This window comes from Lepidochelys olivacea (assembly GCF_965140295.1).
Source record: "Lepidochelys olivacea isolate rLepOli2 genome assembly, chromosome: 3".
Lineage (NCBI taxonomy): Eukaryota > Metazoa > Chordata > Testudines > Cheloniidae > Lepidochelys > Lepidochelys olivacea.
This window is the reverse complement of record NC_140413.1, coordinates 111,873,106-111,900,705: the sequence shown is the minus strand read 5'-3', so window position 1 is coordinate 111,900,705 and position 27,600 is coordinate 111,873,106. Positions and strand designations below refer to the sequence as shown.

The 27,600-nt window shown below is 42.3% G+C and overlaps 1 protein-coding gene across 1 annotated transcript in view; it reads right to left on the bottom strand.

Moving 5' to 3' along the window:
• RAB32 (RAB32, member RAS oncogene family) overlaps window positions 1-27,330 on the bottom strand; it is a 58,131-nt gene extending 30,801 nt beyond the window's left edge. Inside the window, exon 1 of the mRNA XM_084624621.1 lies at window positions 26,969-27,330. Within this exon, the coding sequence (XP_084480747.1) occupies window positions 26,969-27,197 (229 nt within the window). The 5' untranslated portion in view covers window positions 27,198-27,330. The remainder of the gene's footprint in view (window positions 1-26,968) is intronic.
• Between the last annotated feature and the right edge of the window lie 270 nt (window positions 27,331-27,600).

Here is a 27,600-nt window from a genome sequence, read left to right as displayed (position 1 = left end):
CCCAGAGCAGCTGGGTGAGTTAGAGCTAAATGTTGGGGGTACCGTGTGGAAATTCTTATTCCCCACCCAGCAAATTTTTACAGCAACTAGCTGCCCTAATGCACCATATCCTTGTGTTTACGAGTACATGTAGAAAGGGTTAAAGTGCATTTACAGATAGAACAAAACTACTGAAAACAAGCTACTCCACTATCAGACTTCAGGCTTAACACCCCATGTTCTGGAAGCTGAAGAACACCACTTCTGAGATGCTTCTATGCCCCTGCACTAGTTTACTTTCCCCTGCATTTTAAAGATCACCTTAGTGGCTGTAAGGACTTGAAGGTTTAAATGAAAATTCAGATTCTGGAAGCAGTTGTGCAGCAGATTCTAAGACCAATTGTAGTAATTTATGCTCTTGCCTAAAAGCATTATGCCTGGGGCTTGGACGGTCAACTCTCTGGGACAAGGACCATCTCTTATTTGTTCTGTACAGCAGCATGCACCTTTATGGCACTGAGTATCAGTATAAGGCTTCAGGGACTACAAGCCCTGACCCAGATATTGGCAACAGCAGAAGCAGTACTGCCAACACCAAGCATTCAAAAGAGAGTTAGGCCCAAGAAGTCATTAAAAATCTCATTTTAAACCAAAGTAGTTACATTTTGGATTTTTTTAAAGTTATATTTATGTCCAGAATACTAGATTAGACCATCTAGTCTGGCCTCCTGTACTTCACAGGCCATTAAGTTTCACCCAGATACACCCCTACAGAGCCAGAAGACCAAAGCATTTTAGTCCTCAAAGTGGTTGTGTGCCACAGGCAAAGAACAGGAGAAACTGAAGAGCCACCAATTCCTGAGTTCCCTGGAATGGCAGGGAATTTATTAAGTGTGAGATGCTTTCACCTTTGAATTCTCAGGCTTGGAATTGTGAAGGCTAGAAACTTTTAAAAAGTGACAGCTGAGATTCTCCTGTCATCATTGATTGCAGGAGCGAAGGCTTTAAAGAAAAAAAGCCACAGGAGATCAAACAAGAGATGAAAAAACACAGGGTGCAAGTGCTGGCCTTACCCAGAACTAGGAAATATGGTAAGTTAGTTGTGCTGTAACTCCAGGGCTAGGTTTCCTTAGCAGTCCAGGATGAAGAAAATGCAGGACAGGTGGGGAGCTGCACAATGCTTTTAATTTTAACAGCTCTTGCCTCTGGTCACTAGAAGCTTTTCCAATGCCCCTGTAGCTATTTCTGATCTTAACTTCTGCCAACATGGTGCATGTGGGGGAGGGTGGGGCAAGGGGAGGATACAAAGCAGCTGCCAGAGGAGGAAGACTACCTACTGGCTACCTGCAATTACATTAGATTGAGTCTACCAGTCTGCTAGGATTTCCTCTGCATCCAGTTAACAGTGGTAGCAGACAATTAGGTCCTACTTAGGAATAGTTGAGGGTGGTAGTCTCCATGTTTTACAATATTTTGGTACTTACCTAGACTCCATATTCTTGCAAAATTCCATTAACACAAAGAAGTGAGGGATTGCTAACTCTGTTCCTTTACTACATGATGCAGCATCGCAGTGTTATTGAGGTAGGGAATAGGGCTAGGGTGGATTTTGACCTTCTAGAAGAGCAAGTTCCAGTAGGAACTAGTTTTGTCCACTCTAAGCCTGCTGAATTAACTAGGTCTGCATGTGTCAGGACAGAGTTCTACTGGAAATTTGTTTGCAATTAACTACAGTCTGTATGAGTCACCACAATGGACAAGGAAATACTATTTGTCCTCTCATGGAGATAATGAATGGTACTTGATTTTCTAGCATTCAGTAAATACATATTCACTATGGAACCATCTAAGTGTCATTCAGAATTCAAAGCTACTGCATATGTTCCAGAAGGCTTATAAAGGAACCTGTGATAACTAACAACTGTAAGTCTCTAAAGTAGGCATAATGTTGTAAGGAGGAAATAAAGGAAGATGTCAATGCACTGCAGTAGATAGTATTGGGAAGAAGAGTCACATTAAGATTTATATTGAACAGCAAGAAGCAAGGAGGTGGGTGGAGAAAGTTCCAGAAAGATTGAATTCAGGCTTTCAACATAATGAAGAAATAAGGAATATGAGAGATCTGAAAACTTAACTAAAGCAAGCAAAGCTTCGAGGTACAGAGATGGTGAAAAGAGGAATAATGGTATTTATCTTTGCTTGGGCAGCAGTATTTAGAGACCTGAATTTTAGTGCTACTAAGAGAGGATAAGGTGGATGACAGGATCAGGAATCGAGTGATACATACAGAGCAAAGCCAGTCATAGTATGTGGTTTGAACAGATTGAAGGGACTGGAAAAAGCATGGTGCCAATCTTACTGCTGAAGTTGAGAAGCTACACAACTGGGTGCAATAGCTTCAGCTGCATCAAAAGTAAACTTTACTATCTTGTGCAGACAGGTTCTCATGAAATCTGAAAGATGTGAACAAGAGTAACTGGCCACAAGACCCCTAGGCTCTTGATGGTGGTGACTAACCAAGGATGCACTGGGAGGGCAAACAAAGAAAATTTGCCAAGATACTCAATTTTACTCACTAATAATTAAAGGCATTTAGCATTTAACAAGAACAGGTTAAATAAGCTGAATTATGAACTACTCTAGGCCACAAAAGGGCATGAGGGGAATAATGCTCTAAGATGCACTGGAACATAGAAGGGGCTCAAAGTTGAATTATGCTCATATGCAGCTCAGACTCCATTATGGTGCAAGTGAAGACAAGGCAGAATGTGGCATATCTATCCCAACGCCTTCTGCTAAGTCTTTTTTGCAGGAAATAAAGTGGAAGAGTTAAAACAAAACTTATTTAACTATACCAGATTTGTGAAAGGCTGAAAAAATTTCAGACAAAAATTATGACTGCAAGTTAGCAGTAGCAGATCAGTGACTCATTTTGAACCTGTCCAGCTGCTCAGTTTAACACCCAGGTATCTTTTATTGCATTAGAATGAACCCATTGAACAAGAAGTAGTCAGAGCCATCATCATTATTTAAAGGGCATGCTTGAGAATCAATTGTTGTCTTTAAATTCCCTCTGAATTTAAAGTAGTTGCTACTGAGGGGGAAAAAAAAGCTAGTAGCCTGTTACTACTACATGTTTCATGAAGAATGAAGGTCTTTCCATCCTTATTCTTAAGGAGGTGTGTTTTAACCATTTCTGGCAAGTCCATGTACTAGCATGAACATTCCTTGTACTGAACTGCCTGACAGCTTAGTACACCTCTACCCAGATATAATGCGGTCCTCGGGAGCCAAAAAAATCTTACTGTGTTATAGGTGAAACTGCGTTATATCGAGATCCTCTGTCCCTTATCCAATCCCTCACCCGCACCCTTAACACACCGCTCTGAGCAGCATGTCGGAGCCAGACATGCTGACGCACTGATCTGCTGGAGTGCACAGCCCCGCCTCCCAGAGCACTGCTTTACCATGTTATATCCGAATTCGTGCTATATCGGGTCGCATTATATCAAGGTAGAGGTGTAGTTTAACTGTCTTCAAGAATACTAAAAGTCTTCCAAGACAGGAGAGTGATGTTTACTCTTGGAAAGTCATCTAGCCTGTTGAGTAGCTTGAAGCTTCCTCTTACTTGCTGTCATTGCTCAAAGCATGTTTAGGATATGGCATTCTTAGGGCTGAGAAAGCAGCCCAGACAGACAAATTGAGGGGTTAAAACACACAGAAAGAATATCATAGAAGATTTGGGTTGAAAGAGACCTCAGGAGGTCATCCAGTACAATCCCCTGCTCAAAGCAGGACCATCCCAGCCCTGGGCTCGTCAAGCTGGGCCTGAAAAACCTTTAAGGATGGAGGTTCCACCACCTCCCTAGGTAACCCATTCCAGTGCTTCACCACCCTCCTCGTGAAATAGTTTTTCCTAATATCCAACCTACACCTCCCCCACTGCAACTTGAGATGACTGCTCCTTGTTCTCTCATCTGCCACCACTGAACAGCTGAGCTCCATCCTCTTTGGAACCCCCCTTCAGGTAGTTGAAGGCTATCAAATCCCCCCTTACTCTTCTGCAGACTAAATAAGCCCAGTTCCCTCAGCTTCTCCTCATAAATCATGTGCTGCAACCCCCTAATCATTTTTGTTGCCCCCCTTGGACTCTCCAATTTGCCCACTTCCTTTCTGTAGCATCCACTTTTGGGTCCCCGCAATACTTCAGATGTGGCCTCACCAGTGCTGAACAGAGGGGAATTACCCTTCCCTCGAACTGCTGGCAATGCTCCAACTAATGCAGCCCAAAATGCTGTTAGCCTTCATAGCAAGAAGGGCACTCATATCCAGCTTCTTGTCCATTAATTCCCAGGTCCTTTTCTGCAGAACTGCCACTTTGCCACTCGGTCCCCAGCCTGTAGCAGTACATGGGATTCTTCTGTCCTAAGTGCAGGACTCTGCACTTGTCCTTGTTGAACCTCAGATTTCTTTTGGCCCAACCCTCCCATTTGTCTAGGTCACTCTGGACCCTACCTACCTCTCTCCCCAGCTTAGTGTCATCTGCGAACTTGCCAAGAGTGCAATCATCCCTCAACCATCTCATCATCCAGGTCATTAATAAAGATGTTGAACAAAACCGGCCCCAGGACCAACCCCTGGGGCACTTTGCTTGATACTGGCTGCCAACTAGACATTGAGCTGTTGATCACTACCCATTGAGCTCAACAATCTAGCCAGCTTTCTATCCACCTTATAGTCCATTCATCCAATCCATATTTCTTTAACTTGCTGGCAAGAATACTGAGGGAGACTGTATAAAAAGCTTTGCTAAAGTCAAGGTATATCACATCAACTGCTTTCTCCATATCCACAGAGCCAGTGGATGTGATATACCTATATCTATCTCATCATAGAAGGCAATCAGGCTGGTTAGGCATGACTTGCCCGAGGTGAATCCATGTTGACTGTTGCTGATCAACAACCTCTCCAAGTACTTCAAAATGAATTAGTTGAGGACCTGCTCCATGATTTTTCCAGGGACCGAGGTGAGGCTGACTGGTCTGTAGTTCCCTGGGTTCTCTTTTGGGAGATGAGCCTGTATTGGTCTTTCTAGTAGTCCAGGACCTCCCGCCCTCCCCCCGATCGCCATGAGTTTTCAGAGGTAATGGCCAATGGCTCTGCAATCACATTTGCCAACTCCCTCAGCACCCTCAGATCCATTTCACCCAGACCCTTGGACTTGTGCATGTCCAGCTTTTCTAAAAAGTCCTTAACCTGTTTTCACCACTGGGCTGCTCACCTCCTCCCTATACTGTGCTGCCCAGTGCTGCAGTCTGGGAACTGACCTTGTCTGAAGGCTGAGGCAAAGAACAGTATTGAGTAATTCACTTTTTCTACATCTGTCACTGGTTGCCTCCCCAATTCAGGAAAGGTCCCACACTTCCCCTGACCTTATTGCTAACACACCTGTAGAAACCCTTCTTGTTACCCTTCACATCCCTTGCTAGCTGCAACTCCAATTGTGCTTTGGCCTTCCTGATTACATCCCTGCATGCTCAAGCAATATTTATACGCCTCCCTAGCCATCTGTCCAAGTTTCTACTTCTTATAAGCTTCCTTTTTGTGTTTAAGCTCGCCAAAGATTTCTCTGTTAAGACAAGCTGGTCGCCTGCCATATTTGCAATTCTTTCTGCACATCGGGTTGGTTTGTTCCTGCACCCTCAATAAGGCTTCTTTAAAATACAACCAGCTCTCCTGGACTCCTTTTCCCCCCCACTCGTATTAGCCTCCCAGGGGAACCTGCCCATCAGTTCCCAGAGGGAGTCAGAGTATGCAGTCTCTCTGCAGTCAAGGAGTGCTAGAAACAACTTTATATTAAAAGCTCAGGGACTGCTGAAGTTCTCTGACCAAACCCCCCAATTCTGGGGAAGAAGCTGGTTTCCCACTGACACATGTAGAATAAAATCAGTCAAGTCCTGCCCTAACATGGATTTGTAAGGAAGGAACAAGAACATATAGTGGTCATTAAGTGTTCTCTATATACCAGAGTTTGCTGAACTTTTGAAAGCAGAGTCCCCTTCAACGAAGTGACACCAACTGCACACTCCCCTCCACCCCCTTCAAACCTACTGTATCCTGTAAATTGAGATGAACAACCCTTTAATACAGCCTGTGCTCCCCACCTGGGGGCATACCACACTTTGCAAAATACTGCTGTGCACAAGTGATTAGTCTCTCCACTAGTCCCCTGTGGTCAGTGATGTGTCAGGGGCCTTGCCCACACTTCAGAATTCCAAAAGCCACACCACTGGTCTAGCCCAAGCAGCTCTAGGGCTAGACCAGTAGCAGAACTTTGTATAGATGGAATTTCAGCATTTTTTACTATCCTGTGGTTTAACCCTGCCCTGCAATCTAGTTTTTTCTAAAGAGATTATTAAGATTAGTTTCTGGTGCTCTGAAGCCTCCTGCCAGTATGGTTTTAAAGAAGAAATTTCTTCCCATTGGTGCTATATGAAGCAGAGTAACAGTGAAACCAGGGTTTTACAGGAAGTGCTATCAAATGCACACACAAAAATGTCAGTTTTCTTATAATACAAGGTATATAGTGAGTAGAATATGCAGAGAAGTGAAAATTTTAATTTGAATAAATTTCCTTAACACAGCAGCTCATTAGCTGCTGAACTTTCAGCAACCCCTTGTATCAACCATAAAGTTCTGCAGTCACAACACTGGTAGTGCAGTATATATAGCAAGATTCACTGAATAGTATGTGAATTCAAATGAAGCACATTTTAGCCCCCTATACATGAAGAATAATCTGTATGATTATTTCAATTAGGATATTAAGAGTGCTTTTAGACAGATTTCACCAAGTTTCCAAAAGCTATTACTTGGTGTCATAAATAAAGGGAAGGGTAAACACATTTAAATCCCTCCTGGCCAGAGGAAAAACCCTTTCACCTTTCAAAGGGTTAAGAAGCTAGGATAACCTCGCTGGCACCTGACCAAAATGACCAATGAGGAGACAAGATACTTTCAAAACTGGGGTGCGGGGAGAGAAACAAAGGCTCTCTGTCTTTGTGGGTTTTTTTGGCCAGGACCAGAGCAGGAATGCAGGTTAGAACTCCTGTAAAAAGGGCTACTAAGCAATCTAGTTAGATATGCGTTAGATTCTGTTTTGTTTAAGTTTCAGAGTAACAGCCGTGTTAGTCTGTATTCGCAAAAAGAAAAAGGAGTACTTGTGGCACCTTAGAGACGAACCAATTTGAGCATAAGGTTTCGTGAGCTACAGCATCTGATGAAGTGAGCTGTAGCTCACGAAAGCTTATGCTCAAATAAATTGGTTAGTCTCTAAGGTGCCACAAGTACTCCTTTTCTTGTTTTGTTTAAATGGCTGATAAAATAAGCTGTGCTGAATGGAATGTATATGCCTGTTTTTGTGTCTTTTTGTAACTTAAGATTTTGCTTAGAGGGATTCTCTATGTTTTGAATCTGATTACCCTGTAAGGTATTTACCATCCTGATTTTACAGAGGTGATTCTTTTACTTTTTCTTCAATTAAAATTCTTCGTTTCAGAACCTGATTGCTTTTTCATTGTTCTTAAGATCAAAGGGTTTGGGTCTGTGTTCATCTATGCAAATTGGTGAGGATTTTTATCAAGCCTTCCCCAGGAAAGGGGGTGTAGGGTTTGGGAGGATTTTGGGGGAAGACATGGTTCCAAGCAGGCTCTTTCCCGGTTATATATTTGTTAGACGCTTGGTGGTGGCAGCAATAAAGTCCAGGGGCAAAAGGTAAAATAGTTTGTACCTTGGGGAAGTTTTAACCTAAGCTGGTAAAAATAAGCTTGGGGGGTTTTCATTCAGGTCCCCACATCTGTACCCTAGAGTTCAGAGTGGGGAAGGAACCTCGCCACTTGGATTATTCTATTTCACCACATTAAAGCAACAGCAACTTGGAGTAAAAGTCCTGGGAGTAGTAATCTTAAAAGGAAGCCCAGAGCGTGCTTTGAAAACCATCTCTTAAATTAGAGTTTTCATCTAATCAGCAACGCTATTATGTGGCATAGTGGTTTAGGGTTAGCTATTCAGAAGTTCCTCAAAATGTTTTGAAAGCTGCAGGTGTTCTATCCACTCTGTTTTCAGATATTGTAATATGACCCAAAACAAAGGATGGAGGTTATCCTATTTTACTGATGGGAACAGATAGCGCCAGATACAAGTTAAGTGACTTTTCTAAGGCTGCACAAAAGAGCTGTGGCAGGACAAGGAATTGAACCTTTGTTTCGTTTCCCAGTTTGGTGTTTTAGACCGAAGACCATATTTATCTTCCAAAGTTGTTCCATCCCACCACAGTGGTGCTCTCAAGGCCAGATAAGACATCTTTATCCCCCTAGCCTACCTGCCTTCCTCTCATTGAGAGAGAGAGAGAGAGAGATGAAAACTCTTGATCTGACATGTTGATGGGATTGTATTCCTTATATCCACCTACCCCGCAGCAACCTCTCAATCTGCAGTGTACCCATTCCAACAGACAGCGATGAGGTAGCTTGCAGGGGGACATTGGGCTGGAAAGGGTACTTGCTGGAAAGGGTACTTGCTTAAGAGATTCACGCACAAAATCCCTTTCCCCAATAGTAGAGTCTCTTCAGAGGTCCCAAAGAGACAGTCTGCATTCATTTTGCCACCCCCCGTCAGATCGAGAGACATCTCAGTCTTCCATAAGACAGTTATATGCTACTTGATTAAAAGATGCAAACACATTGTTTAGCATTGGCACCACAAGACAGGCATTTAGATTACAGAAGAGCTGCTGGAGTCATGAGCATGACTAAAGGATTCTTTTATAGCAGAATTTTGCCAGTAGGCAGACTTTGCTAGCGTTGAAACACTACGTTTGCTTAAAAATACAACTTAAAGCTAAAAAAAAATTAGACAAGAATTATACTTCTGGACCAACCTAGAAAAAAAGTGATCCAGAATCTGAAACTAGACCTTTTGTGATAAGTGTATGACCCAAACCCCCAAATATAGTTGTGTTATACAATGCTGCTGCAATAAAGAACATGACCAACAGTTACATAGCTGTTGGAATCACGTGACCTGAAGACTGTCAAATTCACTTGTTTTGACATCTGTGGCAAGGCAAAGTCAGCAATTCCTTGCCCTGGGGAAAAAAGTTACAAGTTAAGCCTTGGCCTTGACCTTGACAAGTTAACTATGGCTTCTAAGAGGAGATGCAGAAAAAACCCCAAACAAAACTCTTAAACTAGTGCTGGTTAAATACTTAAATTAGTGTAGCCTCCACTGACAAAGAACCGACTAGAACTGGAACTAACAAAGACCTGAAAGCCACAGCATGAGGGAGTTGTTTCTTCTTTAGCTAGAATACCCCTTGCCCATCTCCCCTCCCTCCATATAGATTGTTGAAAAGCAGTCAACAGTGCAATGTGTACCTAACAGTGACGTGCACACACACACCTCTGCACAAAGAATTCTGTATCATGGGTTTGAAAAAAAAAGTTAATCTCTGAAATGGTAAAAACATGTTGTGGTGCAAGTTATTTTTTGCCTAATGAACTGGAATTCTGCTCAGTACCTAAAAAGAGGAACTAGAGTAGAATGTTCTAAAACAGTGTTCTCACCTGAACAATTCATGGTGTCTCTATAAGATATTTGTTTTTAAAGGCACCATAAAAACTAGAATTAATTTTTAAGAAGTGTGGTAGAATTCCTAGGGGAAAAAAGTTTAGATTTTTTTTTTAAAAAAAGGCAAACCACCACAAATAATTAGTGCCCATCTCTCTTCTGTATCCAGGAGAGAAATACCCTTTTCTACACAAATATTGTTTCTAAGCCCTGCTCTACACTACAGACTTAGGTTAATATAAGGTAGTTTACATAGACCTAACTCTAATGATCTACACTAAAATGTAGCCTGCATTGTTGTAACTCACCCCCTACACTGACTTAAGTGCTATTCCTCTTGTGGAGGTGGAGTTAAGTAGACATAGTTAGGTCAATGCACTGTCACCATAGACACTGCGTTGCTTGCCTTGACTGCTGCTGTCTTTCAGAAGCCATCCCACAATGCCCCACACCGATAGTTAAATCGGTACAAGCCCTCCAGGTGAGGGCGTGCACAGCTGACACAAGGAGTGCAGTGTGGACATGCAAAAGCAGTTTAATTACTGCTGTGGCTGTAAGTCAATGTAAATTAGGTTGACTTAATTTTAATAGTGTAGACTTGCCCTAAGCAAGCTCTTGCTTGATAGCTTGAAATCCACAACCACTTAAAGACTAATCTTCCAGTCCTCACTTACTGAATGGTGAGAAATCTGGTTGAGTTTTGACTCAGATTGCAGAACTGGACCACAGACCTCAACAGCTATGGGAGAGACTGCAGGGGAAGCAGGGTGTAGGGGAAGAAAGAGCGAGGGATCCATCATACACTGCAGTTAAGGTTAGAGATTTACTCAGAAGGGTGACATTCCTTTTTGCTTGAGAACTCCAATGCAACTTCAGTTTGATTGCTTCAGATCTAGAGTTTCTTCCTCCTCAAGTGTATCCAGGCAACCCTGCCCTTTGAGTAGGTATCATTCAAGTTACTCTTTGATAAAGGGAAAGAGTTGTATGCCAAGAGCACAATTCCTTACTATTTGTGTTTCTTTAAGTCCTGCAAGAGGATTATTTCACCATACCAATAAGTAACACGCTGTAGAGATGCTACTATTTTTACACAGTGTATATGTATTAGTGACTGGGTTGCCCTGACTCAACAATAAACAGTAAGTGATCAGACTGAAGTACTACAGGTTGAACCTCTTTAGCCCGGCACCCTTGGAACCCTACTGGTGCCGAACCAGAGAAATTGCTAAACCACGAGTGGTAAGTATGTAGCAAGTGTCTCTCTATTTTCATCTCACCACAGTGAGCAAACAGAACAACGCTTGCAATGCTGCCTAGCCAAGGCTTACTGGCTCTCTTCATAACAAAGTGTTAGTGTCGTTACACACTTTTATTGTATTGGCACAAGTAGATAAAGCATTAAAAACAAAAATAAAATCATGCCGGACCACGGATGTTGCTGGACCAGAGTGCCAGACTAGAGAGGTTCAGCCTGTACTTATTGTTTGTCAAGGATTATAAGCAGTTACCGTTTGGCCAATGAGGGAATCCTAGGACTGGAAGGGACCTCAAGAGGCCATCTAGTCCAGTCCCCTGCACTCATGGCAGGGGTATTACCTAGACCAGTGCTTCTCAACCTATCTGATGTGGGTGACCGGCAAATTTTTTTCCCCCCACAATGTGCGTACAGACTGGCAGCCGATGGCTTGCAGACCAGCACTGGCCCGCGGACCACCACTTTGAGTAGCACTGATCTAGGCCATCCCTGGCAGGTGTTTTTCTAACCAGCTTTTAAAAGTCTCCAGTGAGACTCCCCATCTATTATAAGATTGGTTTCAAGTCTTGGCCTCTTAGGTTCATTTCTGCTAGCGAATTCATAGATTACAGTTGAGGCTGGAAAAGTCTTCCCTCCTTTGGCTTGCCAAGTAGTTGCATTCTTTCCTCCAGGCAGACTTTGCTAGTCACTCATGCTTGTTATTTTATGGCGAGAGTACTGCAACATGCTTTTCCTTGAAGGCCAACCCCGGAGCCACAGTAAGGAATGCTGTTTCCTGCCTTTTGAGCAGCACAGGGCAGACCAGCAAAGCATGCAACACCTGTACAGTATTTTTTATTTGCATGGTGTTTTATAGAACAGTAAGAGAGTGACCCTGCTCCAGAGTACTTAAGTACATTCCACTTAAAACAGTTCCAATTCATTCCCAGAGTTAATCTAGATCCCAGTTAACTCTGACTGCAGTTTCAGTCCCTGGATATATTGCACAGTGGCTCTCAACCTTTCCAGACTACTGTATCCCCCTTTCAGGAATCTGATTTGTCTTGCGTACCCCCAAGGTTCACCTCACTTAAAAGCTACTTGCTCACAAAATCAGACAGAAATACAAAAATGTATCAGCTATTACTTTCTCATTTACTACCATACAATTTTTTATATTATATGGTATTTTACTTTATAATTATATGGTAAAAATATCAATTGGAATATAAATCTTGTACTTACATTTCAGTGTATCGTATATAGGAGCAGTATAAACAAGTCATTGTCTGTATAAAATTTTAGTTTATGACGACTTTGCTAGTCCTTTTTATGTAGCCTGTTGTAAAACTAGACAATATCTAGAGGAGTTGATGTACCCCCTGGAAGACCAGTGTACCCTCAGGGGTAGATGCCCCTGGTTGAGAACCACTGATTAGCGTATCAACCGCCTGTACCTCTCCCCCCTCCACAATATTTATCCTTACAGAAAAAAGTTCAGGTTTGTGATATTTGAGATTGTGTGCATGTGCTCCTGAATTTGTGTTTTCAACCCATAGGATGCATCCAGATACCATGCTGACAGATGCAGAATCAAATTAATCCATTATTAAAGACATGCAACACCACCTTGAAAGTGTATCGCAAGCTTACAATATTATTTGCATAATTTGTTGCACAATTGTATTGCACAGTATCTCCAACAAAGTCAATAACCACATCTCAAACTTATACCAAGTTACATAGCAGTAACCTCTTATTCAGATGGTCTGGAAATGCGTGCTGATTACAGATTAAATTGCAACTAATATTCCTTTGGATAAAAGGACTTTGACATGGATATTAAAATTTGGTTTAAAAGGACGGGTTTAGGAATAAAGAGTGAGTAATGAATGGATGTAAAGTTTTGTCAGCTGTGGGAGTGTGAAAAGTGCTACTTCTGGATCATGGTGTATTAGAGGCTATGACATTTTCTATGGTTTTAAAACACTAACTTCATTTACTTGCTGCAAACCTTATTTGCACCACTCAAAATTAAGATTAATCGGATACGAAAGAGACCCTCAAGCTAGAGTACAGAGTATTCCCCCCAAAGAGAGAAAGAATGCCCGCTGCCCAATTCTTGCATATTCCCTGGATTGGCATCCAGAAAAACAAATCTTGATTGAATAAACCAAAAGACAGCTTTATGGGTGTGTGGTGGGATGAAACGTTCACAAGTGTTTCTCAATCTCCATCTTTTTGCTGAATCACTATAATCTTTGAATTTGACATTAGTCTCATCATAAAAATCCCACAATAAAAAAAAATGGTGTGATGCAAGTCTGACTATTATTTTGCTGTTGATACTATTTTTACACCAATCACCTCACCTGACAAGTTGGGCGATAGTATACCTGCATGCTCAAGTCACAACTAGAGATCTGCAGAGGTCACTGAAAGTCAGTTAAAAAAATTGCACAATGCATACTACAGAAAGTGGGTCTAGCACTAGCATGAAAGCCCTTCGTGTGGGCCAATGACAGCAGTTCAGTTTAACCAGAAGCAGTTTCTTGAGAAGATTGTTTGAGGGTTATGAAGAGTTCAACTCTGCCAGTTATCCAGTGATCAGACACCCCATCCAACTTGATTATTCAAATCTAGACTGACAGCATATTGCTATATTTCTGTTGAAAGAAACCAAGTTTAATATAGTATAGAGAGTTGACTAGGAGTTGCCCACCCCCTTTCCATTGGGATAGGAGAAGAATGGATCATCTATTGATAAAGTTGGGAGTTTTGTTTAATATGTTTTCCACTACATTCTGCACATCTCCTATAACAATGCCAGGCAAGAAGCTTTCAATTTTACTCATATATAGGGCCCTACCAAATTCATGGCCATGAAAAACACATCATGGACTGTGAAATCTGGTTTTTTTTTTGTACTTTTAGCCTATACTGTACAGATTTCACAAGGGAGACCAGTGTTTATCAAATTGGGGGTCCTGACCCAAAAGGGAGTTGCAGGAGGGGGATGGGGGTTGCAATATTGCCACCTTCCTTCTGTGCTACCTTCAGAGCTGAGCAGCCAGAGAGTGCCGGCTGTTGGCCAGGTGCCCAACTCTGAAGGCAGTGCCCCACCAACAGCAGCACAGAAGTAAGGGTGGTAATACCATACCATGCCATCCTTACTTCAGTGCTGCTGCTGGCAGCGGCTCTGCCTTCAGAGCTGGGCTCCCAGCCAGCAACCACCACTTTCCAGCTGCCAACCTCTGAAGGCACCACTGCTACCAGCAGCAGCACAGAAGTAAGAGTAGCAGGACCGTGACCCCCTACAATAACCTTGAGACCCCACCCCCGCAAAACTGCCTTTTGGGTCAGAACCCCTACAATTACAACACTGATGTTTCAGATTTAAATAGCTGAAATCATTAAATTTATGATTTTTGAAATCCTAGGACCAAGAAATTGACCATGAATTTGGTAGGGCCCTACTCGTATGCTCCAGGGACTGGAAGCACAACTTTGTTCAGCCTAACTTGCATAACAAAGATTGTACTGTATGCCAGTATTATCCAACAACTCCAAAATAAAGGAAAATGCTTTTGTTTATAAAGTCATACTGGATTGTAGAGCAGTAAAATTCAAAACAGGAACATCAGAAATATTTACAAATATTGACTAAAATGCAAGAGGCCTTAAGCTCAATAGCTACTCTTCAGTCAAAAGACCTACACCCCCAATTGGCTGCCTAAATATACTAAGCGTTCAAGACTTTCTGCAATGCCCTGCATCAAATTTCTGGTGTGGGCACTTCTCCTTAAAGCCCTGCTGTCATCTTCTCTATTCACTTTAGAGACAGGATACATAAAGTGAGCCTTCCAAAGCCACATGAGACAACACTTGAAAAATAAACAGACTACTACATGTTATGGAATTTATGCTGGTGCAACCTTAGTTCTACTGCTCTCTCTGGAGGCAGAAACCTTAATTAGTTAAAACAAGAATTGTTACTTCATGCAGTAAAGCAATACAGGTCACATTTGGTAGCTGTTGCATAGAGTTGTGAGCAGCCAGAGCTTCATGGATTCAGGGGATTCATGCCTGTGCTTTTATGACTAAGAGCAAGAGATTCAGAATACCTTTTCTGTAAGCCACTTCCTTCTTACATTGCCATGCCAGATGCAGACACAAGATTAATAAAATTCTTTGTAAAAGGTTAGTATAAAGACATCGGGGGTGGGGGGGGGAGGAAAGAGAAGCCATTCACTCCAAAAAGATCAGCTATAATTCAAAGGAGTTGATTTGAACACCCCCATAAGAGAGCAGGGTTTTTACTACAGCTATTTTGTATAGCTTCCTTCATGCATGCTGCCTCCTAAAGTACTTATGATTTTAGAGGAGTCGATTAAGTATGCGTCTCCAACATGGGATCAGTCTTCACTCTCTAATTCCTCATCACTTTTACTCACTGGGTTGGCAGAACACTGCCTACACAGTACATTCAACCCTTGGAAGTGCCATGTGATAGAGGAGTATTGGTGACAATCGAAGTTCATTCTCTCTCTACCTGATCAGCACTCGGGTCATGCATGAAGGGGCGGGGGGGGGGGGGGGGGGGGAAGAGGATGGTGAAAGAGAGAAAAGGCAAGGTGGACATCAACAAGAACATTTGTGATCTGGAAATTGTAGTTTTTGGAGGCCAAACCAACACATACCATGAAGATGCCCTTTCTAGGGACATGCAGGGAAAGAAAGTGAGCAGTTTAAAGAGAATAAAATCATTGTACACAACTTGACCTAAGTGAACTGTATCCATGTAGAAACACATTTCAAGTTACATCTATTCATACCCTAATGAAATAGACCTTTAGTGGTCTGTTTAACAAATCTGAGTTTAAGTCTTCACCAAGATTTGCAGACAAGATGACAAATAGTTAATATTTATTCTAATTCAGCTAAGACTTCTGATATAGAAAGGTTTTGATCAGTTAGTATCAACAGGACATAACTTAAAATTTGTCATTAGCTGCAAATTCACTGGCAGTTCTGAATGTCAGCAGTATGCTTAAAGCTCCTACTTTCTTTTTTCGGGGGGGGGGAGGGGAGGGGCGAGAATATCAAGTGACATTTTGGCAGATAGTAAGTCAGCACCAACTTAATGTCCCTTTAAGCTAGTTTTAGCTAGGTGTTTAAAATTAAGCTTTTAGAGGAAAAGGTTGAGATTTATAAACTTAATATAAACAAAAGCAATTCTTGGCCAGTTGGAATCAGGTTCAATTATACTGAAGCTAACTAGTAAGACTGTGGGACACAGACAGCTTATTCTCTGTAAAGCACTATTTAAGTTTCATTGTATTGTAATGAAGCTTTCCCCCCCCCCTTCTAGTGTAACTATAAGATGCTTGACTTTTGCACTTAGTATTGCAAATGGATGTCTCACTAATTGAGAGCACTATTGTGGAATCCTTGTTGCAGCCTTATTTTAGGAATAGTTTCAAGCATCCAGAGCAACATTTTGCTTGGACAATTTCGTTATGTCCACACAGCACACCTTGCAACTTCAGAATGCATTCTGGGCCTCTAGAATCACCTATCCCACAGGGCCTGAAAGCCTCTACATTGAACAACGACCGTTTCCAAACATGAAGCAATGCATTGTGAAACAAAATTAAGATCTGCAGCGTGTACTAGTGCAGCTGTACTGTTTGTGGCTTCCTAATCATATTAGGAAATTTCCAAACCTGGAAATCCTGGGTGCCTCATCGTCTCAGGCATTGGCATCCTAACAGCAGGATCGTCTGGCTATGTGGACTCTCTCCTCAGGCCCTACGCTACCAGCACTCCCAGCTATCTTCGAGACACCACTGACTTCCTGAGTAAACTACAATCCATCGGTGATCTTCCAGAAAACACCATCCTGGCCACTATGGATGTAGAAGCCCACTACACCAACATTCCACACAAAGATGGACTACAAGCCATCAGGAACAGTATCCCCAATAATGTCACGGCAAATATGGTGGCTGAACTTTGTGACTTGGTCCTCCTCTATAACGATGTCACATTTGTGGACAATGTATACCTTCAAATCAGTGGCACTGCTATGAGTACCTGCATGGCTCCACAGTATGCCAACATTTTTATGGCTGACTTAGAACAATGCTTCCTTAGCTCTTGTCCCCTAATGCCCCTACTCTACTTGCGCTACATTGACAACATCATCTGGACCCATGGAAAAGAAGCCCTTGAGGAATTCCACCATGATTTCAACAATTTCCATCCCACCATCAACCTCAGCCTGGACCAATCCACACAAGCAGTCTAGTTCCTGGACACTACTGTGCTAATAAACAATGGTCACAGCCACCACCCTATACCAGAAACCTACATGCCTCCAGCTTCCTTCCAGGACACACCACACAATCCACTGTCTACAGCCAAGCTCTACGATACAACCACATTTGCTCCAATCCCTCAGACAGAGACAGATCTTGTAGGTGTGCCTCTATCAAGCATTCTTAAAACTACAATACCCACCTGCTGAAGTGAAAAAAACAAAACAAAAAAACAGATTGACAGAACCAGAGAGTACCCAGAAGTCAGGTCCAACAAAGAAAACAGAACGTCACTAGCCGTGACCTTCAGCACCCAAATAAAACCCCTCCAGCGCATCAAAGATCTACAACCTATCCTAAAAGACAATCCCTCGCTCTCATGGATCTTGGGAGACAGACCAGTCCTCGCTTACAGACAGCCCCCCAACCCGAAGCAAATACTCACCAGCAACCACACAACTAAAACACTAACCCAGGAACTTATCCTTGCAACAAAGCCTGATGCCAACTCTGTCCACGTATTTATTTAAGTGACACCATCATAGGACCTAATCACATTAGCCACGCCATCAGGTGCTCGTTCACCTGCACATCTACCAATGTGATATGTGCCAGCAATGCCCCTCTGCCATGTACATTGGCCAAACTGGACAGTCTCTACGCAAAAAAGAGTAAGTGGACACAAGTCTGAGATCAGGAATCAAAACATTCAAAAACCAGTAGGAGAACACTTCAACCTCTCTGGCCACTCAGTAACAGACTTGAAGCTTTTCTGTTGTAAAATTGCCACCTTTAAGAACAGACTCCAACGAGGAACTGCTGAACTAGAATTAATTTGCAAACTAGATACCATTAACTTGCACTTGAATAAATTTGCAAACTAGATACCATTAACTTGCACTTGAATAGAGACTGGGAGTGGCTGGGTCATTACACAAATTGAATCTATTTCCCCATGTTAAGTATCCTCACACCTTCTTAACTGTCTGAAATGTGCCATCTTGATCATCACTACAAAAGTTTTTTTTTTCCTCTCCTGCTGATAATTGCTCATCTTAATTAGCCTCTTAGAGTTGGTATGGCAACTTCCACCTTTTCATGTATGTATGTGTTCCATTCTATGCATCTGATGAAGTGAGCTGCAGCCCACGAAAGTTTATGCTCAAATAAATTGGTTAGTCTAAGGTGCCACAAGTACTCCTGTTCTTTCTGATTTAACTGGACATTAGTTGAAGATCTCATCCTAGTTGTTGTGCCACAGCAACAAGATTCTGCAAATGGTTCTTGAAGGCCAGCTAGGAAAACTGGTTTTGGTGAATATTGCAATGCACACGAGCTCAAATCATTTACTGGCTGAAGATAAATCTTTGTTAATTGAAAAGAAGAAAACTGAACAGTCCTATCTTGCATAATCCGTGCGATTAATGCACAGGATACCTGATTTTAAAGCTATGCTGCCTGCCTTAGAACTATTATATATTAGGGGGGAAGGGTGATTTCTCCTTCACACCAAATTAGTAAAATTTAAAGTGACAACAGGGTTGTGTTTTGGTTTTTAAATTTTATATCCTTGAATTTTGTAGGATCACAATGCTTGTGATTTGTTTAGAGCACATGGTATTACAAGCAGGGTAGCTCAAATATAGTATAAATTGAAGAACTGTAAGATGCCACAATGCTTTACACTAAAAATACAGAACTCTACTATGGCAAAATATTTAAGTTCCTCTGTTTATAATTTTACTGTACTTTGCATGCTAGTAATCTTTCACAGAAGAGATTACTTAGTATTTTCAGAGTTGTAAGTTACCTCCACTTATGAGGGCTTTTTAGAACTGTGCGCTAAATTTAGATTTGAGATTAAGAATGAAAAATTGCCAACATTTAGAACTATTAGTTCTCAGGAAATTAATGCATGCTTTCCAGAGTCGAAGTTAACTGAAGCAAGCTATTTTTTTTTGTATCTCAAAGACATTCCCAGTGGAAAAATAGGTAAACAAGTTAGTACACATTTGAATTACTGCACCACATATCTCCAAGGGCAATGACTCAACACAGGTGAACTACAGATTTTCAAGTCAACCATGATTTTCTGAAGTGATGAAATTCTTAGTGCACAAAATGCAGAGTTTGAGGCTTGCTTTGGAATGCAGGCATCTGTAAGAAGGTACACCGCACAAGATATCATAATAATTGAAGAAAAGCATTGTGTAATAAGCTAAATGCTGCATACTTGGGAGTTTTAATTATTAGCGTATTACAAATAAGAATCAAACCAGTTACCAAACTGAAATAATATTTTTTTTAAAAAAAAACTACACACACAAATCAAAGGTTTAGTGACACACTAAGGGCTTGTCTACACATGCAGCTGCACCATTGCAGTGAGTCTGGTGAAGATGCTCTGTGCTGACGGGAGAGCTTTCTCCTGTCAGCAGAATAAAGCCACCTCCGTGAGAGGCGGTGACAGCTAAATGGGTGGGAGAAGCCCTCATACCGACATAGCACTGTCCACTCTGGCACTTATGTTGGTGTAACTTAGGTCACTCAGGGGGGCAACCCCTGAGCAACATAACTTATGCCGATGTATGCTATAGTGTAGAAATAGCCTAAATTGTATATATTCTTTACATACAGCTTAGAGACAATAAGCCTTTTATGTAGGAACCTGTGTTTAATTCACTATCAAGAGCTTTTATGCTCTACTGCAATAAAACCCAACAGTCTAAAGATACAGCAAGCCAAACTAGCTACTGAGAGTGAACTCATTAACTCTCAAGCAATCTACTGCACCAGATAAGAGGGATCGGTTTTCAACAACAAAACTGAGAAGGGAGTAGCAAATGCAAGGTTTTGTGCTCTCCCTTAGGGACTGTCCCCCAGTCAACCCCCCAAAAATTGGGACTTTCATTCTATCTTCCAATACATAGGAAGATAAGAAACCCCTCAACTGAACTTACTGTAATATTTCCTCCCCGCACATATTCCACTGTTTCAGAGTAGCAGCCGTGTTAGTCTGTATTCGCAAAAAGAAAAGGAGTACTTGTGGCACCTTAGAGACTAACCAATTTGAGCATAAGCTTGAAGTGAGCTGTAGCTCACTTCATCGGATGCAACTGTGAATTAGTGTCCAGGATAGTTCTTTCCTCCTGCACCTCCTTCCCTGGCTCCCATGGGGCCAGGGAAGTCAGTGGGAGTTAGGTACCTAACTCACTTGAGACCTTTTATAAACTCCAGTAGGCGTCCATCTGCATCTTCAAGTGCCTCTGTAAATCTGTCCACTCCACTTTATGCAGCTCTTACACTGACGCTCAGATTTCGGGCAAGCTACTTCACCTTTGTCAGTTTCCTGCACCTTTTAAATTGGGATATACTCCACTCCCCTAACTCATAGCTAGGTGCTTTGAGATCTCCAGATAGAAAGATATAGCAGTTCAGAGTTCTTACTGTATGTAAGTCTTGGAGTTAGTGGGGTTATGAGCAAAATTGAGCATGTTAGAACTCAAGTAGCGTGCAAGAATATAGAATCCTTACATCATGCATTTCCAGCTCTTTACTTGTGTCATGCAATTTCCATGCAATTTTAGGTAATCAACCTAGTGATCTAAAAAATTTAGAGCTATTCTTCCTTACTATGATGAAAGCCCTAAAAAAGGAGGGTGATTTTCTGCCAAAAAATAATGAAGTAATTTAATTGTTGAAGCTTTAATAGCACTCTTACTTCAGTCTGGCATTGACATTAATGACTCTGGAATAGAGCAAATCAATTGCTCTCTGAGCCCACTCTACTTCTTTCACCCTAGAGCTCCGATGTGAATACAAACATACAGACTAATAATACGAGCAGGATTAGGTCATTTGCATTAACTGTTATAAAGAAAGGAATAACCAGATTTATCTTCTCCCATTTTATAGAACCACAGATCACCATCACCATGGTGATATCTAGGCAGAAAGCAAGATAGGGTGTTTATTTATTTTTAAGTCTTTAGATGTCTCAAAGTTTGCTCCTTCGGGGATTTTTAAATCAAGAAATTGATTTCTAGATATAGCCACATTTGCAGCACACCCTTCTACCTCTTGGTTCAAATAGCATACAAGGTATGTTACCCAAGAAGAGATCCCTCACTTTGTATTGAAATTCAGACTTGGAAAAAATCCTTAATTATAATTAAAACAGCCTTTTCTTCTGCAGTGTGAAAGCACACCAAATGAAATTAACAGGCAGCAGGTTTAAAACAAAAAAAAGGAAGTAGTTCTTCACTCAGCACACAGTCAAGCTGTGAAACTCCTTGCCTGAGGAGGTTGTGAAGGCTAGGACTATAACAGGGTTTAAAAATAGAACCTCCATGAATTTATCCAGTTAAGTCCATTAATGTCTATTAGCCAGGATGGGTAAGAAATGGTGTCCCTAGCCTCCGCTTGTCAGAGGGTGGAGATGGATGGCAGGAGAGAGATCACTTGATCATTACCTGTTAGGTTCACTCCCTCTGGGGCACTGGCATTGGCCGCTGTCGGCAGACAGGATACTGGGCTCGATGGACCTTTGGTCTGACCCGGTATGGCCATTCTTATGTTATGTTCTTATGTCACACCAGAATGAGTCAACACTTCTGTATTTTTTACCTACTATTTCCTCCCTCATTTTACAGGAGTTCAACCAAATTGGTTCCAATACCTTTTCTGCAAGGTATATCAGGTACCAAGTGAGGCAAAGGCATTATAGCGTTCTGCTAATACAGGATGGCTAAAGTTAAGTCTCTTCTAAATGACAGGTTTCAGAGTAGCAGCCGTGTGTCTGTATCCGCAAAAAGAAAAGGAGTACTTGTGGCACCTTAGAGACTAACAAATTTATTTGAGCATAAGCTTTCATGAGCTACAGCTCACTCCATCAGATGCATGCTGTGGAAAATACAGTGGGGAGATTTATATACGCAGAGAACATGAAACAATGGGTGTTACCATCACTCATTACAGTGTGCATGGTAACACCCATTGTTTCATGTTCTCTGCGTATATAAATCTCCCCACTGTATTTTCCACGGCATGCATCCGATGGAGTGAGCTGTAGCTCATGAAAGCTTATGCTCAAATAAATTTGTTCTTCTCTAAGGTGCCACAAGTACTCCTTTTCTAAATGTCACTCTAGACTTATGGATTTTGTTTCCTGTACCAGCACGCAACTAATTACTGCTCAGCTCCTCCTGAAAGATACAGTGACAGGACTATCTGACTTCCCACCCTTGCCATGACCAAGACCACTGCTCCTCAAAAAAGACAGCAGCCTAGCCTATTTTAAATTCAGTACACAGGCATGTATACAAGAGATTCTGGTGCTTTAGTAGATCACCCAATTACCACTCCACTAAACTAGCTTATGTTACCTTTGCCCCTACAACAAGTCCCCCCAACACTCCTACAATCTCTATACTAGGGAATTTCAAAGGGTGGGGGGGGGGAGGAGAGAATTCCCACTAGGACATGTGAACTGGTACCAAATCACTTCAGCAACTCACTGCATTGAAAGAAAAGGTGCCACTTTTAATCAGGTCTAGCCTCTCTCAGAGAGATGACTAAATTCTGCAGACATTCCACTACCTCACCAGTCATTATCCAGTGACAACACAATCAGAACCCATAATGGACTAGTGCAGTCAAAGAGATGCCCCCATAACAGTAATAGTAATGCATTATGTGAATACTGAGTGGAGAGTGGAACCCTCACTTTAGTCTTTCCTTCACTTAACTCCAGGAGGAAAGCCTCTTTCTTCCACGAGGTATGCTACAGAGTCTAGCTAGATCGTACTGCACAGCACTTTTCCTGTTAGGCCCCAAAGCTCAATAGGATTAAGGATAAGCTTATGCTCAGAAGAGTTTTAAACACATCTGTATTAGTTCAGAGTTTCCAGTTTTGTTTTGTTTTTTAAAAACTAAAAACAAAACTAAGGTTACATTTGACTCATGAAACGGTGTTCACCACTGTGAGCTTTCCCCTTTTTAAGCCATGCCTAAAGTGTTTAGCCTTCATCCACATACAGCCCCAATTATTTACATCCAGCTGTGCAGGGCTGGAAGATAGTCATTTCCTCTAGCACCACCTATTTATTGGCTATCACATGTTTACTGATAGTCAGTGTCACACCCTTTAGTAAAGTGACAGGCTTTATTAAGAGAACCCAAGTAATAAAATTATTTTAAGTAAGTTTGTTACTAAAAATTATTCCAACTTCTCATGTTCGCTATTTTCCATTTGAACCTTCTAATGGCCCCAGTTACATGTTAAGGCCAAACAGATTTATTGCTAAATACTGGATGTTTGCAGAACAAATTTCAGCATAAACTTGTTAACGCAGTGTTAACTGTCACTCTAAAACCACATCGCCAGCTACTAGCAATAAGCTTGCAAATACTAACAAAGGATTTTTTGAGTGTTACTGCAGTGCTTAAATGAGGTGTGGGGAGGCCTATGGGAGTCAATTTGTGCAGCTTTTCTGGCCAGCTGGAAGTGCTTGAGCAGAATGGAGTCCAGGACCAAGCATAAGCTTAATTTATACCCACCATACAAGAGCTGGCACCTCTTGGGATTGGGCAATTCAAGTCACAGGTTAAAAGCCACTAAAACATGGGATCCATCCGATACTGAAAGACACCAATTTCATCTTCATCTTGAAAATAAAGGTGGGGCTGAATTACGGCAACTGGTGAGAGAAGACTGCTGTGACATACTCACCATAGAGTAGCCCACCCTCTTTAAAAAAAAAGGGGGACATAGTACAGGAATTCATTTTATGAACATTTTATTCTTTAATCCATGAGTGGCAACAGTACAAGCTCTCACCATTCTTCCAGTCTACCTTATCCCAACCTTGGAATACGCACGGCTAATGACTGCCAATCACCTGCAAAAGTTAGTAGCAAGACAGCCACCTGATCAATTCTCCAGACAAAGTCCAACACAAGGGCATCAAGTTCTTTGCAAATAAATCCACTCTCCATGGCCATTCAGCCTTTGGCCTCTACCAACATAGTATCAATTGTTACACTGACATCAGTCCAATATTACTGGAACCACCAACTTATTTCACAGCTAAGTGGGCAACTTTTAGTCACTATTGACTTAAGCTGGATAAAACCCGACATAGCATGAAAAGGCTCCATATTTATTAATAAGCTAAAAAGACCGGGTGGCTCAAGAGTCTGAGATCCAGGAAATGGCTGTGTTATATTTCTCCATTTTAAGAAAACACTGAGACATTTAAGGGTAATATTTTCAAGAATCCCCACAAGATTTAGAAGCCTAATGCCCACTGAAAGGCAGTTAAGCACTTTTGAAAGTTTTACCCTAGGTAATTTATTGTAAGTGAACAACAGCTGGTATTTGACACTGGAATTGTTTCCTCCATCACCCCAATTCTCATATACTACATGACAGTGTATTTGTTACAATTCATTTACTTTGAATTCTGCTTGATCACTTGTTTAGTATTCACTTTTATAGTTAAACTACAAAACTTAGTATTCCAAGAGGCCATACAGCAACTTCAATAAAGTTTCTTCTCCATAAATATTTGATATAAGTCAGAACAGTTCTACTGAATCCAAAATGAATCCTAGTTCAGTGTTCTCATATCAGTGTGAATTCAGTTGCAGAAGTCAGACATTCATGTACAGTGTTAAAAATCACGCACCAGTTGTGCAGGGGAGAAAGCTGAAGGGGGTATAGTTTTTATGACTTTAATTTCTATTTTTGTGCATTAAGAATGTCACATTTCCATCAAGAGTTAGTGGCAGAAGGCAATAAACTGTACCACAACTTCAGCCATTTTGAATTTGATGTATTGCTGTAGAAAATGTCTTAAACCTCTATTGTGTAAATAATCTCCAAAAAACACCATTTAGGATAATTCATACTACTCTATAGGGTAACAGCTTCAAAGAGGTATATGAAAATCACGTTCTACATATTGCATTAACATGTAGGATTTTGTTGTTTGGAGAATCCACATTCTGTTTTTAAGATCGATCTCGGTACCATAAACTGTATGGAAATTGTGACTGGTAGTGACGTTGTTTGCTACATAGGTAGAGTACTGTGCACTGTATCGTTTGTGTTTTGCTGACTTATGCTGGATTCTCTTGGGCCCTCAAAGTTCAGTGGGAAAGTCCTGAGGCTATCCCAGTAAGCGCAATGCTAAAAGCCATCCTTCATATGGCAAGCACATAACACTGAGCATTGACACCTGAATTAAAGTCCAATGTCTCACACCTAGAAAGAGACACCTGAAACAAGGTGATGAGAAAGGGAAAAGAAAGCAGATGTGTGGCTAGACACTAAGGGCTAGATATTAACTAAGTGAAAAAAGAAATGTCAGATTAGAGAGGTGTCTGCACCTTTAATCCATCCCATAGTGTAAACAAAGCAGAGGAAAGTGTGATTTTACACACTGTGGGCTGTTTAATGCCGCAGCATAAGGTGAGTTGACAGAGTGACAGACTCTGGGTTAATGCTCTAAGCCAGATGTGCCCCAAGTGCAGCATGAAGTTTGACTCATACAACATTCCTTTCCTCTGTATGTAATTGCAGGCTGTGAACAAGATTTGTCAGCAGCAGGCTTTTATTTCTGGAGAACTCAAAAAAACCAAACCCCTATATATTTTTCCAGACAGACGAGTATTGCAATCAGACATTTTGTTTTTACATTGTCCATAATGTGAACGAACTAAGCATTAAGCAACCCTGCACCTCCCCGGAGCTTTGCAAGGAGTTGCAGGAAGACTGACTTTAGCCCTTCAGTTAACAAGGCAGACCTGAATACTGCAGTCTAGAGATGCTTCCTCTAAACTTAAGCATGTAGTGAAGCTCGAGTTACTTTAAGTCCCCCAGGGGGCTCTCTCTATGTACCAGCACTAACTGGGAATAAGAAAAGGAGTACTTGTGGCACCTTAGCAACTAACCAATTTATTTGAGCATAAGCTTTCGTACAGCTCACGAAAGCTTATGCTCAAATAAATTGGTTAGTCTCTAAGGTGCCATAAGTACTCCTTTTCTTTTTGCGAATACAGACTAACATGGCTGTTACTCTGATAACTGGGAATAGGCTACATTTATTTTAAAAAGAAAAGGAGGACTTGTGACACCTTAGAGACAAACGAATTTATTTGAGCATAAGCTTTTGTGAGTTACAGCTATTTATTTTAAAGCTATTTTAGCATGATGGTCATGAGTATGGTAAGATTGAATGAGCTTTACAGTTACCACGCTACTGAAATGCTGGAATAAATCAGAACACAAACAGTTTTCTGTTCCCCGAAAGCAGGCGGTTAGTAAGACTACCACGGTCTTTTGAAGTCAGCTGTTAAGCCCCCAACTGATTATGGCCAAAGCAAAAACATGGAGACACATTAGATGTGTCCTAATTACAATAAGTGAATGCAATAATAGCCTGGCAGGATACGATGCCCTCTTTCTCACGTCTTCAAAAAGCAGTGAAAAGCTTTGTTACTGTTCTGAGCCCAGAGGAAAAATGGAAGTCCAGCATGGCCAGGGCAAGAGGGCCGAGTGAAGATGTAGACGAATGTAAAGCCGGAGCAGGCCAAGTAAGTTTGTGTCTCTATGAAGGCCGAGACAAGCATGATCTCATCCCAGAGGTGCCCGAGAAGACAGGCTTAGCTGCGTATCTTCCTGCCTAGTTTATTACTGTCTTGTGCAACTCAGAAAGCAACAGCGCCTGAAGGGGCCCAGGAGAGCTCGGGGAGAGACTAAACGGGCTCACTCTTCAAGTCCGGGCAGCTTCCCTCGTGCTCTTACCTGCGATGTCCCAGAGCTGCAGCCTCACCAGGGTCTTGCTGTCCCAGTGGATGACTTTGAGGGCAAAGTCCACCCCGATGGTGGCCCGGTAGTGCTGCGAGAAGAGCTGGTGCACGTACCGCTTGATGATGCTGGTTTTGCCCACGCCCAGCTCCCCGATCACTAGCACCTTGAAGAGATGCTCCCGGCACTCGGGCACCCTGGCGCCCCCGCCTTCTCCACCAGCCATTCTCACCGCCTCCCCCGTGCCCGGCGGAGCCCGCCGCAAACTGCTGCTCCCCGGGGAGCTGCCAGCCGCCGCCCTCGCCGACGCGGAGGCCTGGCGAAGGGAGCCGGGACGCTCGGCCCTGCCTACGCGCGGGCAGCTCGTGGTCAACTTTCTTCTTGCCCAACTTCTTTCCGCCGCTAGGCGCCTTCTGCCCCGCCCCGGCCCGGCCCAGGAACGCAACCACCTGACGGCAGCCACGGGACGCGGAAGCCCGGCGCCTTATACCACTCCAGGGGGAGGGAGGAGAGCGTGAGTGGCAGGGGGAGGAGCCTAGGCCCGGCCCCGCCCCGCCCCCTCCCCCGGGCCGCTGGCGGGCGCCGCGAGGCAGAGCGTGGAATGGTCCTGCCCCTGCCCCTGCCCCTGC